General features: G+C 42.7%; 1 protein-coding gene across 1 annotated transcript in view; it reads left to right on the top strand.

The window, feature by feature from the left end:
* The window catches only part of LOC142913409 (putative ATP-dependent DNA helicase HFM1), a 35,923-nt gene extending 23,383 nt beyond the window's left edge, over positions 1-12,540 (top strand). The window contains exons 24-31 of the mRNA XM_076060950.1: positions 749-829; positions 1,688-1,818; positions 4,682-4,767; positions 5,253-5,296; positions 6,648-6,783; positions 7,581-7,731; positions 10,033-10,100; positions 12,194-12,540. Coding sequence (XP_075917065.1) covers positions 749-829; positions 1,688-1,818; positions 4,682-4,767; positions 5,253-5,296; positions 6,648-6,783; positions 7,581-7,731; positions 10,033-10,100; positions 12,194-12,263 — 767 coding nt within the window. The 3' untranslated portion in view covers positions 12,264-12,540. The remainder of the gene's footprint in view (positions 1-748; positions 830-1,687; positions 1,819-4,681; positions 4,768-5,252; positions 5,297-6,647; positions 6,784-7,580; positions 7,732-10,032; positions 10,101-12,193) is intronic.
* Positions 12,541-14,820: the final 2,280 nt, after the last annotated feature.

Here is a 14,820-nt window from a genome sequence, read left to right as displayed (position 1 = left end):
GCAAAGGTCATCTCTCTTGTGCTCAAGAGTTCCAAACTGACACAGGGGTGATCGACCAACCCCCCCCCTCCCCTCTTCCTTGAGACCCCAAAAATTAATATTTTATTCTCAGAGAAAATGCATAAATAATATATATTTTATACGACTTTCGGGATATATATTCTTGGTTCTTGCGGTAAAGTCACGTTGAAGGGAAACAATAAAATAAAATATATAAAACAATAAAATTCTCACGACGTTTCGACTGCAACACAAGCAGTCATCACACCTGAAACAATAAAATAATAATATATATAAAAACAATAAAATTCTCACGACGTTTCGACTGCAACACAAAGCAGTCACCACACCTGATGATGGCTGCTTGTCTTGCAGTCGAAACGTCGTGAGAATTTTATTGTTTTATATTTATCTTATTATTTTATAGTTTCCCTTCAACGTGACTTTACCGAAAGCACCAAGAATATGAATCACTGCAGTCACGAAAGCTTTAAATCACGACTTTAGGGATCTAATTAAATCTTCAGGACTGTCCCCCCCATCCTCCTTGGAACGTTTTAAGACATGCTTCTGCACACTAGAGTGGCTTACACATCTCGACTCTTCGCTCGACCTACAATATGCTGAAAGTAATGTTCATAAACATTCAGCGTTTGATTGTATTCGTCACGTGATGTGTGATGTGTCGTTATAAAACACGCTTACAGTGAAAAAGACTTCTCCACAGAGCTCTCGTTTGTTTCTGAAGGTTACTCTGCTGGCTTGGAAGATTCCAAGAGAAGCTGTCTTCACAACTGTAAAAATAAACAAATGTGTGGACACGAGTGCTGTGAGTACCTTCATCGTGATTCAACGTATTTACAAAGTTATTACTACGAGCAATTGTGATTATTTTGGGTTGGGTATCATATCGTATTTCATCAAACGAAGACCGATACACTTCTGGCCATTCACCAGCGTTGATCCAAGCAAATCTGACATTGCTGATGAGACACTGAATACCAAAACGGGTGCGGCGTTTTATTGTATTAAACACATTTTGCTGCAATTATGCACTCCCAGAATGGAGGTTTGACAGATGGGATGTATACAATTACTTTAATGTTCATGTGGAGGGACAGACGTGGAATGCGTGCTGTGCACGTATTTATTTTGTTTGTAGGCTGGTAATGGAATGTGTAAAATAATGTGATTTGACACGATTCCATTCAAGACTGCATTATTTTTTGTTATCAAGCTTCTTCTGTCTCATTCGTATGGTCTGCCTCGTAGATTCTGTCTTGTGCGGTCTCATTTTGAACGTTAGCCAAAATGATACATTTGCATATAATTTTCATCAGTCATCGATCATTCTCATGCACAATTGGTTGCACGCATCATAGGCCTGCTAAATAAATAACTCGTATAGTCTTTGTTTTGCCGCTCAAATGAGCATTTGGCGATATTCATTTCCTGATGACAGCCATAGTCCAGTGGTGTAATTCTGCATTCCTGTGGTGGGGTGAGTGAATCACAGGAGTTTGATTCTGTTGTCTTCCCCACAATATGATACAAATTTTACTGACCCTGGAGAATGTAGGCTGAGCCAACCCCCCCACTAGGATCTGAACCCGCAAGGCGAAAGCACCTGATGAATGCAGTGTTGTCACTCAGGTCTAAGCGCCTGCGTTGTTGTTTTAACTTGTAGGCAAAGGGAATATGGCCAGGTCAACGCCGCTAACACCCAGCACCCCGAGCGCTGACGTGCGTAGCTTCCTGAGTGAACTAAAAAGCAAGACCGTAAGTGTAACAGGCTTTCCGAGTCACAAAAGGCTCAAGGTATGAGTGAAAATGTCACGGTTAAACATCGCACATTTTGACAGCCCTCATATCTGTCACTGCACCTGTGTTCATAATGTACCTCGTTTTGTTTTGTGTAAATTGGCACGCGCGTAGCGAACACGCACGCAAACATTTAGAACGGATAGAGTGTTGTACAATGAGTACCGCACCCTGTTAACGTACAAATGAATACACAATGCAGTGGTGCACACCGCTCCATTGTGTGGACTGCACCCGAGATGCTGTAAGAGTTGTGTACATTGTCTCATGTTGAAGTGGCTCTGGGAGCGAGAGTGCTCTAGAGGAGTCGCACAACCAAAGCTGCCACTGCTCCCCTGTGGCCTGAATTCAAAAATGTAGCTTTAGATGACCGACGTATGAACTGATTATGTATGTTGATTATAGTGCGCTGCTACTGCTATTGTTAATCCGGCTGTTATGACTTACGCAGCTAGCGAAGGACGCTAGGTTTAGTGATGCGTGTTGTGTGTGTTGTGTGTGTGTCGCTATTGTAACCTTTTAATCACATTTGTTGGGAGAACTGTTACGTTGTTTAGGTAGCATTGTTTCAGTAAGTTTTAGAGGGGCTTGGTTTGGCCCGATTTTTTTTATTTAGTATCGATTTATACTTAAATTTGTTTTGATCTGTATTGTATAATGATTGTTATTGGGATCAAGCATCGAAACGGAATTTTTTTGCACTTTTTGTACGGAGCATGAACGGGTGGTGCTTTTTCTGGAGGATTTTATTGATTATGTACGTGGTGATGTTTATATATGTGTACAATTAATTTTAGGTGTAGCTTGTAATTTTATTGTTTGTTGCGGCGGTTGCACCCAAACCAATAGCCGATTGGCTCACAGGGTCAATCCTCATAAATTAAACTGAAACTTTGTGCCCGTTGCGGTTTTCTCTCCAGGGATGGTGACGGATTACCACAGCCCCTTGTCTGAATGCGTTTCTTTGTAGCCTTTGCTACATTTTTAAAAATATAAGCACCCATGTATCAATAAGCACCCATGCTTTGTGAAATATTCTGAGATGCATTTGTATGTATGTATTATGTAGAGGTTCTTTCACACCGTACAGCGAGGGAAAAAAAAAGTATTTGATCCCCTGCTGATTTTGTACGTTTGCCCACTGACAAAGAAATGATCAGTCTATAATTTTAATGGTAGGTTTATTTGAACAGTGAGAGATAGAATAACAACAACAGAATCCAGAAAAACGCATGTCAAAATTGTATTAATTGATTTGCATTTTAATGACGGAAATAAGTATTTGACCCCTCTGCAAAACATGACTTAGTACTTGGTGGCAAAACCCTTGTTGGCAATCACAGAGGTCAGACGTTTCTTGTAGTTGGCCACCAGGTTTGCACACATCTCAGGAGGGATTTTGTCCCACTCCTTTTTGCAGATCTTCTCCAAGTCATTAAGGTTTCGAGGCTGACGTTTGGCAACTCGAACCTTCAGCTCCTTCCACAGATTTTCTATGGGATTAAGGTCTGGAGACTGGCTATGCCACTCCAGGACCTTAATGTGCTTCTTCTTGAGCCACTCCTTTGTTGCCTTGGCCGTGTGTTTTGGGTCATTGTCATGCTGGAATACCCATCAACGACCCATTTTCAATGCCCTGGCTGAGGGAAGGAGGTTCTCACCCAAGATTTGACGGTACATGGCCCCGACCATCGTCCCTTTGATGCGGTGAAGTTGTCCGGTCCCCTTATCAGAAAAACACCCCCAAAGAATAATGTTTCCACCTCCATGTTTGACGGTGGGGATGGTGTTCTTGGGGTCATAGGCAGCATTCCTCCTCAAAACACGGCGAGTTGAGTTGATGCCAAAGAGCTCCATTTTGGTCTCATCTGACGACAACACTTTCACCCAGTTGTCCTCTGAATCATTCAGATGTTCATTGGCAAACTTCAGACGGGCATGTATATGTGCTTTCTTGAGCAGGGGGACTTTGCGGGCGCTGCAGGATTTCAGTCCTTCACGGCGTAGTGTGTTACCCCTCCCGTTCTCATGATCATTGCAACTCCACGAGGTGAGATCTTGCATGGAGCCCCAGGCCGAGGGAGTTTGACAGTTCTTTTGTGTTTCTTCCATTTGCGAATAATCGCACCAACTGTTGTCACCTTCTCACCAAGCTGCTTGGCAATGGTCTTGTAGCCCATTCCAGCCTTGTGTAGGTCTACAATCTTGTCCCTGACATCCTTGGAGAGCTCTTTGGTCTTGGCCATGGTGGAGAGTTTAGAATCTGATTGATTGATTGCTTCTATGGACAGGTGTGCTCCTAATCTCAGCTCGTTACCTGTATAAAAGACACCTGGGAGCCAGAAATCTTTCTGATTGAGAGGGGGTCAAATTCTTATTTCCCTCATTAAAATGCAAATCAATTTATAACATTTTTGACATGCGTTTTTCTGGATTTTTCTTGTTGTTATTCTTTCTCTCACTGTTCAAGCAAACCTACCATTAAAATTATAGACTGATCAATTCTTTGTTAGTGGGCAAACGTACAAAATCAGCAGGGGATCAAATACTTTTTTCCCTCACTGTACGTAGCCAACCGTGCCATATCGGAGGTGCGGGGAAGGACAACAAACTAAACACGAAAATCAGTTTAAAAAATAATTAGTTTTCAATTTAGATTTAAAAGTGCATCAGGATTAAACGTGGCATTATTGACTTGTTTTCATTAGTAACCTGTCATTGTTATAATAATTGTCATGTTATACAAAACAAAACGTTTCAGATTGTATTTGCGTTCAGCATGATAATTGTCAACCCTCGATATACCTTAAGCATGTTGTGAGCATCCTGTCGTGTCTTGTGTTGAGTACATTCATCATAGGTTTGCTCTGTAAAGGGGGGAATCGCAGTGAATTTATCCAAGTTTGCTCACGTCCCTAAGCCTCAGTGTGGACTGCATGATGACAGGTACGTTTGACGGTAAATTAAGTGTGCTGAAAATTAAAAATGCAACAGTGATGAATACTTTTGATTTAAAGCTTTCGTGACTGCAGGGATTCATATTTTTGGTTATTTCGGTAAAGTAATTTGATTGTTTTATATTTTTACTATTTTATTGCTTCCCTATTGTTTCACGACGTTTCGACTGCAACACAAGCAATCATCATCAGGTGTGAAAGCCACAGCAATCATCATCAGGTGTGAAAAACACAGATTTGTGGTTTTCACACCTGATGATGATTGCTTGTGTTGCAGTCGAAACGTCGTGAGAATTTTATTGTTTTATATTTTTATTATTTAATTGTTCCCCTTCTACGTGGTGACTTTACCGAAAGAACCAAGAATATGGTGATTAATACATTAATTATGCTGAGTCATACAGTGTTAAGGTGTGTTGTACTTGTATAGCCATGGCAAAGCTTGATATTTTAAACGTGTTTGTCTTATTGCAGATGCAGTGGCCCTTCTGAGCTCCTGTCCCCACAAGGCCAGTTGGGTAATTTGGTTATGTCTGTATATAATAGCTATATGCTCAACTTAAAATGCTACACTTGTCATTTTGATAACTCTGTGTCGTCTGAGCTCTTAACCTCCTAATCCAATGACTACAATTAACTGCAACGTTTTATTGTTAAAATAAGCGATGCAGGAGAGACTATGTGTCTCTTTGCCCATCTCTTTCTAGGCCCTTTGGTCGAGTGTCTGTCCCACGAGACATATTTCATCATGCCCTGCATGTCTTATCTATCTCTCTGTCCCTTCCGCTTCCAAAGTGTAAAATCTTGGAGTATCAAAGGCCACCCTGATTTTCTTGTAATCATGGCATCTTTTTTCACCTTGCGATACAGAACAATAATAAGGCACTGTTGTATTTATATGTTTATAACCCTACATTTTAATTGTGCAAACCTGGAAGCAAATTAAAGGAGATAAGAAAAGATGGAGGCTTAAAATGCCGTCGTCAAAAAAGTCAGAATAATTGTCTTGCTCAAATGAGCATTGTTGCACACTGCTGTTTATAGCCCTGATCCAGCGGTGGGATTTCACCTTTCCGACGGCAGGGGGAGACCCTATGCATAGAACAACAACCGATGAATTGTTCTCACACACACTGGTACTTACAGACCACGCAGGATTGATGGGCAGAGTCAATCCTAAATGAGGATTTAAATTTGTAATCTTCCAATTTGCAAGCATTCCATCTCGTGCTGAGCCACAATGTCGGATAGCTTTAAAATGCGGCCATAGACTCTAAAAAGAGCTCAACATAATTCGCTTGGGAATGTATTATAATAGATGATAAAATCAATTAAAATGGAATTTCTTGATTTCTTTTGCAGATAAAAAATGTCAAAAGTACAAGGCCAAGCATATAAAGCTGTTTCCGACATACGGGGTAGCCCAAAAGTTAGAGTAATTTCATTTAATGTAACACTGGCATTAAAAAAATGTGTTTATTCTTTAAGGTAATATTTTATCTATTATTATTAATACCTATTTTCTTCTGCCCCTGGGGTCACCTCGACAAAGAACCCGAAATTAATTGAGACAAAATAATTGATGAATGTTCAAAGATTACACCTGCAGTCAAAAGAGTCCTTAATTAATTTCAAAAGAGACTTCAAGCACCCATTAATGTCAATGGGAGTCAGTTTGAACGTTTGTTAAAATAAATCAAATAACCCGATGTGGTTTGTAAAAAAATAAGTATAATAACTCTTTGTGCCCTTACTTTTGGGCTGCTACTGTATATTTATGCACTCTGGATAAGGATAAACATTTAACATGGCACAATATACATCAAGAAGCTTTGTAATACCGCTCTCTATGAAACGTGGTGTGTGCAGCTGTGTTTGCTGGTGACAAGAGTGTGGATCGCACGTCGGGGTCAACAGAGTCACCAAGTGGAGTGGCCAAACTCCGATCTCCCGTGAGCGTCACTGATGTTCCAGTTCCAGCATTTCGAAATCAAGACGACAGTGGGTCTGTCTTTCAGATCACCTTTCACACAACACACATTCAACATGCAAACGTTATTCAGCGAAATCATCCAAAATGCACCAGGTCTTACTAGTCCAAAGCTAATCAGGTTTAAGTCTGGTTCAGCATTCAATGGGTGGTCATCGGGACTTGCCAGATGTTGATAGCTTGGACTATGATCTGGGTTGTCTCCGAGTTTTCCAGTTTTCTACAACATGCTAACTTTCTCATGAATGGAAATGGCCAAACATCCCAAACCAAGATCTTCTGGAAACACAGTCTTAGGAGTCAGTGAGGTTTTCTTGGAAAATTAAATAGCTTGATCTTTAAGAGAGTGATGCAAGTTATGGGTCGAAATAAGCAACAGCCAATCAGAATATTCCGGTTGATACTGGTTTACTAGTATCAAGTCGATACCAGTTGACAGGTATGGACTAGAATACCTATTTAAACAGTTCACAGAATTAGCCTGACTTCATCCTGATTACAGTGTGGAATTCAGGCAAGATGGGAGGGCCCATTGGGTGTGACCGGCCTGGTGGAATCGCAAATGAAATGTTGAATTTTAGCCTCCTTGACGATCACAGAGATGCCGATGCCTATGGAGTACATTTCAATGGCATTACTGGCCAGCTGGTATCATGGTCTACGGCAGGGGTGGGGAACCTTTTTTCTGCCAAGGGCCATTTGGATATTAATATAACATCATTCGTGTTATATAAACAAATTAATTGGTGATAGTTAATAGTACAAAGGTAGATTGCCAATACTACTAAATAGGCCACATTCTGGTTGTGCAGAGTCGACAAGAGGCATGGCAACCATAGGAAGAGACCTTATGACAGATGCTCAGGACTGGATGGGCAGTGGAGTCGCCAGGAGCAGCGTGATCAAGCTGTTCCCCCGTGTGTCACACAAGCCAATCAACCTTTGCCAACACATCCTGAGCAGGTAAAATTGCATCACAGACAGAACATGAAAATGTAAATACTACATTTAATATGCACGTTTGGTAAGAATATGATAAACCACGATCGCACGCGCGGTTTAAGGTTTAGTTCCAAAGAAAGCATTGCAATTATGATTATTCATAGAATTTAACAACAGTTACCTCCTTATCACTGTTCTTTATCTACTGTGACTACTCTTCGCTTGAACCTCACCCATTGAACTCTACACATATAATAATATGGTTTCCCCCCTTTTTTCTGGCAACAAAACTGAAACCTTTTTACAAGGATTCATGTCTGCATTAACCACAATACTTGCAGTCAAAATGCAAACAAAACACATACTATGATAATATGATGCATTGTCCTTGAAACTGATTGGTCCACACCAAAGGACGGCTTTCTTTTGAGCCTCGACCCAATTGGTGCTCGACCAGATGACATCAAAAGGCTCAAAAGAAAGCCGTCCCTTGGTGTGGACCAATCAGTTTCAAGGACAATGCATATATTATCATAGCATGTTTTTTATATTCTTAGTTTTTTCGGTAAAGTCACGTTGAAGAGAAACAACAAAATAACAAAATATATATAAAACAATAAAAAATTCTCATGACGTTTCGACCATAACTCAAACGGTCATCATCAGGTGTGTCGGTTTGCATAAATTTATTTTGAAAACGGCATATTTATTTATATATATATATATAAAAAAAAATAACGTTTGCATCACGCGCAACGATTGGCAGTTTGCCCAGGACTAGTCCATCTATTTTTTGAAAAGAGGAGGGGGGAGACGAAATTTGTTTTTATGTATGCTGTCTGAAAGCCACTGTAAGCGTGAACAATCAATCAAGAACTGAAATGATTTATCAAATCTTTCCAATGATTGCTAAGATAGAATCCATCTTCTCGGTTGAAATTGTCTCTGTGCTTGTATATGTGGATAGCCTCATGAACGAATCTCTCATGGAAGCCAGATGGCTTACAAAGAACCTCCGTCTTGGAAAAGTCAATGGCATGTGAGCCTACTGAATTAGAACAATGATCTGCTACGGCCGAGGTGTTGGTCCTACCGTGTTTAAGGTCTGCTTTATGTTCACGAATGCGGTCCGAGATATGGCGTTTGGTTTCTCCAATGTAACTACTACCACAGAGGCAACTTAGTTTGTAGACACCAGGGTATTGTATGTCCGGAATCACATCTTTTACAGACGGAACCAGATCACGGATTTTATGTAATGTGTTGAAACGGACCTGGTGTCTACAAACTAAGTTGCCTCTGTGGTAGTAGTTACATTGGAGAAACCAAACGCCATATCTCGGACCGCATTCGTGAACATAAAGCAGACCTTAAACACGGTAGGACCAACACCTCGGCCGTAGCAGATCATTGTTCTAATTCAGTAGGCTCACATGCCATTGACTTTTCCAAGACGGAGGTTCTTTGTAAGCCATCTGGCTTCCATGAGAGATTCGTTCATGAGGCTATCCACATATACAAGCACAGAGACAATTTCAACCGAGAAGATGGATTCTATCTTAGCAATCATTGGAAAGATTTGATAAATCATTTCAGTTCTTGATTGATTGTTCACGCTTACAGTGGCTTTCAGACAGCATACATAAAAACAAATTTCGTCTCCCCCCTCCTCTTTTCAAAAAATAGATGGACTAGTCCTGGGCAAACTGCCAATCGTTGCGCGTGACGCAAACGTTATATTTTTTATATAAATAAATAAATATGCCTTCTCTGAATAAATTTATGCAAACCGACACACCTGATGATGACCGTTTGAGTTATGGTCGAAACGTCGTGAGAATTTTTTATTGTTTTATATATATTTTGTTATTTTGTTGTTTCTCTTCAACGTGACTTTACCGAAAAAACTAAGAATATGAATTACTGCAGTCACGAAAGCTTTAAATCAAAAGTATGTTTTTTGTTTGCATTTTGACTGCAGGTGTTGTGGTTAATGCAGACATGAATCCTTGTAAAAGGGTTTCAGTTTTGTTGCCAGAAAAAAGGGGGAAAACCCTATTATTACATTTTGGTACTGGCAAAGGAGGTCTAAGAATGTAGATGCTCTACACACATGTTGAGCACTCGGTTTACCGGACTGTTTCATCTCATCCACGCTCTGCATGCGCTAACCACAACAACTCCCTCTTTGCTTCTTTCTTCTTCCCTCGCTTGGAGAAGTCTGGTGGTATCAACGGCTGTCGCCACAATGACATCTTGTGTTTTGACACGATTGTGATTGGAGGGCGATGTTTAAGTGCTTACTCTTTTTTGACATCTCAGGTGGCATGCGGTGAGAAATCCTACGGTGATTCCAAAAGTCGCATGTTTTTTTCTCCAAGCTCCACTAGGTGAGACAAACCAGTGCTTTAAACAACGGGCCCAAACACCGGTGCAGTATTATCGTATTGAACGTTCTTATACAGTGCCTGCCCCAGCGGTAGTGGGTTTTTTCCCCCGCTTGTTGTAAAGGTCCCGGGGTTAGAATCTAGCAGACTGTCCTGGATATTACTGCCAGGCAATGAACTGCTAAGTACGACACGCCGTCTGCTTCGAAGAGGATGCAAAAAAGAGCCCGTAGCATTGTTTTAAGATGAGTTGGCCATTGCGTGCCGGAGTCAAATTTGCAAATGACAGTCCTGCACTATTGTACGCCGTATATTGAAAGGTTGAATTTCCCGTTGGGGTAAGAAGTGAAACGCTTAGTGACGGTGCTGTTGTTACGAGTGTGTAACAGGGAGTTCATTGAATCTTCAGACAGTGATTGTACTCGGTTGTCAAGAAATTGCCATCCGCCACAGTCGGTTCGTGACCTTGTGCAATGTGTCAATAGTGAGGAAGGGAATCAAGGCATTGTTTATACATTCCAAATGTTAGGATTTATTGTATTCTAGATTGGGTTACCGTCCTTCTGTCTGTTGTCGTGAAGCATGTTTAAAGAATCCGTCCGCGTTGGTGCCCTATAAAAAAAATATTGAGGGAATTGCACGTGAGAGAAAATGAATCAGAACAACCCACCCTCCCATATTAAACATGAGCAACCCTCACAAGTCCAGTCATGAAGCTGGGTGTAATTACCAGCGAAGCGTCACAGTACGCAATTTGTAAATGTTGTGCATTTATCAATGGTGTGGGTTTCTTGGGTTAGATCGCAAAAATGTAAATGTGTCGTTAAACCCGCCACCACCCGACACAGCCAACTAGTAAGGTTTGTCACGTAAACAGAACGTGCCAATTCGTTACTAGTACAGCACGCCGGTGTGTTGCAGAGCAAATCCACAACATTAACAATCTGAGTACGACGTTTCGCCAGTGTTCGCGACCAGCATCATCAGGCGACAGCCAGATTTGTTCTGTCCTCCTGTCTCCACAAATCTGGCTATCGCCTGATGATGCTGGTTGTAATTACTGGCGAAACGTCGTACTCAGTTTGTAAATGTTGTGGGTTTACTCCACGACACACCCGGTGTGCTGTGCAGGTAACGAGTTGGCATGTTCTGTTCAGATGTCATAGTTTTCATAGTTTCATAATTTCATTATTTGGTATAGCCCTGTGAGCCATTCGGCTCTTGAATCAGGTGCAACCGCAACAAACAAAAAACATGAACAAGAAAACATCTTGAAGTGATTTTGTGCATGTGCAAACAGAAAATCCAGGAAAAAACATCAAAATATTCCTGAAATAGCACTGCACACCAACGCTGTGTGCAAAAATCCCAGTGGGATGCAAGTCAAACAAAAACAAGAAAACTTAGATTAGGGCATCAGTCTAACTCCGTACTACAATAAACAAAAACATTACCAAACCCAAAAACTTTTAGAAATCACCAAAATAAAGCCATAAATGCAATGTAACAGTGATCATAGGAACTGTGACCGAATTTTTAACAATAAACTACATAAATAACATGTAACACCAAACCCTAGAGCCACAGCTATGTCGGGTGGTGGCGGGTTTAACCACACATTTATATTTGCGCGATATAACCCCCCCTCGAAAAAAACCTTACTAGTACAGCACGTTGATGTAACGGAGAGCAAATCCACAACATTTTTAATCTGAGCACGACGTTTCGCCAGTGATTACAACCAGCATCATCAGGCGGACGGCCAGATCTGTGCATTTACTCTGCAACACACCGGTGGGCTTAAGTATGAACTAATTGGCACGTCTTGTTTACGTGACAAACCTTACTAATTGGCTGTGTTGGGTGGTGGTGGGATAACGACACATTTATGCGATCTAACCCAAACAAAAACCTTTCTACTGTATTCATAGCAATTGGCGCCCCCTATTGGAGTGATGTATTTTTTGACCGATGTTTTCCTGGGTTAATAAGTATAGTGACTATAGTCTATATGGTGAATAATATGGCCTACTGTGAGGGTTTTTTAAAATTGACGCACTAATTGTAATGCTGGTCGTTGTTGTTCGACATTTTAGCGTACAACAAACGGAGGACGCTGAGGATGCTATGAAGAACTTTCTGAAAATATTTAGAGGGATTTTCTGAGTTGGTAAATTGATTTTGAAACGTCTGACCGAGGTGTTCTAGCAAAATTGCGTCACTTATATTCTTTACGGATGGTCTTCATCATAACAGCAATTTCCTTGCCTGCAACACAACTTGTATAAGTTAATGTTTTTTTTTTATAATGTAGTTTATCTAATAAAAACATTTCACGGTTGGTGTTGCATATCTAATCCTCTGATCGTATTACCAGTTTCAGTAAATGGTCAAGAGATGTAATGTTCCACAGTTGTGAAAATAAAGTCAAAGTTTCAAAATACTTTTGAGTGCCGAACGACGCCTCTGAAAGGTTTTTAGCCAGCGGAAGGACAAAGAAAATCCTTCTGTGATAGCGGAGGCGGCGGGGAGGGGGGACTGTGGACACAGCTCCTGTATGGGATGGAGAGTTTCTCCAGCGACCTAGGGGAAGAGGAGACGAGGCCACATGGTGGGAGACTGTGACGCAGATCTGAGAGAGGTCGCTGTTGTACAGCAGCAGCAGCGGTAGCAGCTGCGGGGATTGACGGGAGGGTAGAACGCGTTGGAACCTGTGCCAGGCTAGGTGCAGGAGGTCACGGGACAGACCCAGCAGGTGACATTAGTTGACTCACCGAGATGACTGGCAGATGCACCACTGTGCCAGGCTAGGTGCAGGAGGTCACGGGACAGGGCCAGCAAGTCACATTAGTTGACTCACCGAGATGACTGGCAGATGCACCACTGTGCCAGGCTAGGTGCAGGAGGTCACGGGACAGGCCCAGCAGGTGGCATTAGTTGACTGACCGAGATGACTGGCAGATGCACCACTGTGCCAGGCTAGGTGCAGGAGGTCACGGGATAGACCCAGCAGGTGACATTAGTTGACTCACCGAGATGACTGGCAGATGCACCACTGTGCCAGACTAGGTGCAGGAGGTCACGGGACAGACCCAGCAGGTGACATTAGTTGATTCTTTAGCACCCATGCAGAACTGCCATAAAGTGGCGGTGACGTGACCACAGCGCTTGTGCCAGGTTAGGTGCACTTAAAGTGCACACTTTGAGGCCACGTGAAGTATCGAAGGCTCTCTGCGAGCCGGTCACGGGACAGACTAACCGAGATGACTGGCTGTTTCACCACCTGTGCTCCGCATTGTGCCAACTCGCTGTATTTTATCCGCCCAGTGCAACGCTCGTTGTTGTGAGCGTCGCTTCTCCAACCACTGCTGTTGTTGGGAGGGCGACTGCCTCTACTGCCCAGTAGCGTTCTTCAGGAAACTCCTCCACAGAGCCCAAGCTTGGCACCGCTGGTCGGCAAGTCCACTCAGCTCCAAATACTCCTGTGCCGCATCAGTCCATCCCTTCTCATAGTTTCATAGTTTCATTTATTTGGTATAGCCCTGTGAGCCATTCGGCTCTTGAATCGGGTGCAACGCAAACAAACAAAAAAACATGAACAAGAAAACATCTTAAAGTGACTTTGTGCATGTGCAAATAGAAAATCCAGGAAAAAAACATCAAAATATTCCTGAAATAGCACCGTACACCAACGCTGTGTGCAAAAATCCCATTGGGATGCAAGTCAAACAACAAGAAAACTAAGATTAAGGCCATCAGTCTAACTCCGTACTACAATAAACAAAAACATGGTCAAACCAAAAAACTTTTAGAAATCACCAAAATAAAGCCATAAATGCAATGTAACAGTGATCATAGGAACTGTGACCGAATTTTTAACAATAAACTACATAAACAACCATGTAACACCAAACCCTAGAGCCACAGCTGGCTGCATGAGTTACTCCACAAACAACAGGAGCATCGGTCGGAGTATCAAATTTTTCAATGCACCTTTAAGATCAGCACGCTAAATCACAAAACAGATAATACTTTGCAGCGGTCATCCGGAGCGAAACATTTTATTTTATTTTAGGCCACTGAATAGCAGTGGCAAGCTAGGGGTGTACAACTCCTCTAGAGCAGTTTTGAGTCAATATCTCATAGGTAGCGATTCAAGTTGCAGTTTATTGGCAATAGCATTCCAGACCCTGGGGGCATCAATAGCAAAGGCCCTTCCTCCGGGTTTTTGTACGGGCAATAGGGAATGTGAAGCCGGTAGATGAGCAAAGACCCGAGGTCAAAATTTGTTCAAATGTGTTCTTTGAAACAGAGAGGAGATCCAGCAGCAGGCAGTCTGCGGGTTGTTTGGTTCTCCAGCTCATGGTGCGAACCCCTCGCCCACAACAGGGGGGGAAGGGAGGGGAATGAGAAGGGAGGAGCCGGAAGTGAGGGGGGGCGGGGTCTGAAGTGAGGGGCGAGGGGGGGGCGGAGGTGAGGGAGGTGACGGGGGAGAGGAGGGCCGGAAGCGAGGGGGGGAGGGTGGGAAGGGCGGAAGCGAGGGGGGAGGGGCATAAGTGAGGGGAGGGCCCGGGGGGAGGGTCCAAAGAGAGGACGATAGAGGGGCCGGATATGGAGGGGGGCCGGATGTGGGGGAGGGGCGGATGTGGAGGGGGGCCGGATGTGGGGGAGGGGCGGATGTGGAGGGGGTGAAGTGAGGGGGAAGGGCTGGAAGTGAGGGGGA

This window comes from Petromyzon marinus, unplaced genomic scaffold (assembly GCF_048934315.1).
Source record: "Petromyzon marinus isolate PM22_M1 ecotype Great Lakes invasive population unplaced genomic scaffold, UKy_Petmar_22M1.pri1.0 PM_G_Scaffold_25, whole genome shotgun sequence".
In the NCBI taxonomy this organism is placed as follows: domain Eukaryota; kingdom Metazoa; phylum Chordata; class Hyperoartia; order Petromyzontiformes; family Petromyzontidae; genus Petromyzon; species Petromyzon marinus.
The sequence above is the reverse complement of the archived record's forward strand: the minus strand, read 5'-3'. Positions and strand labels throughout refer to the sequence as shown.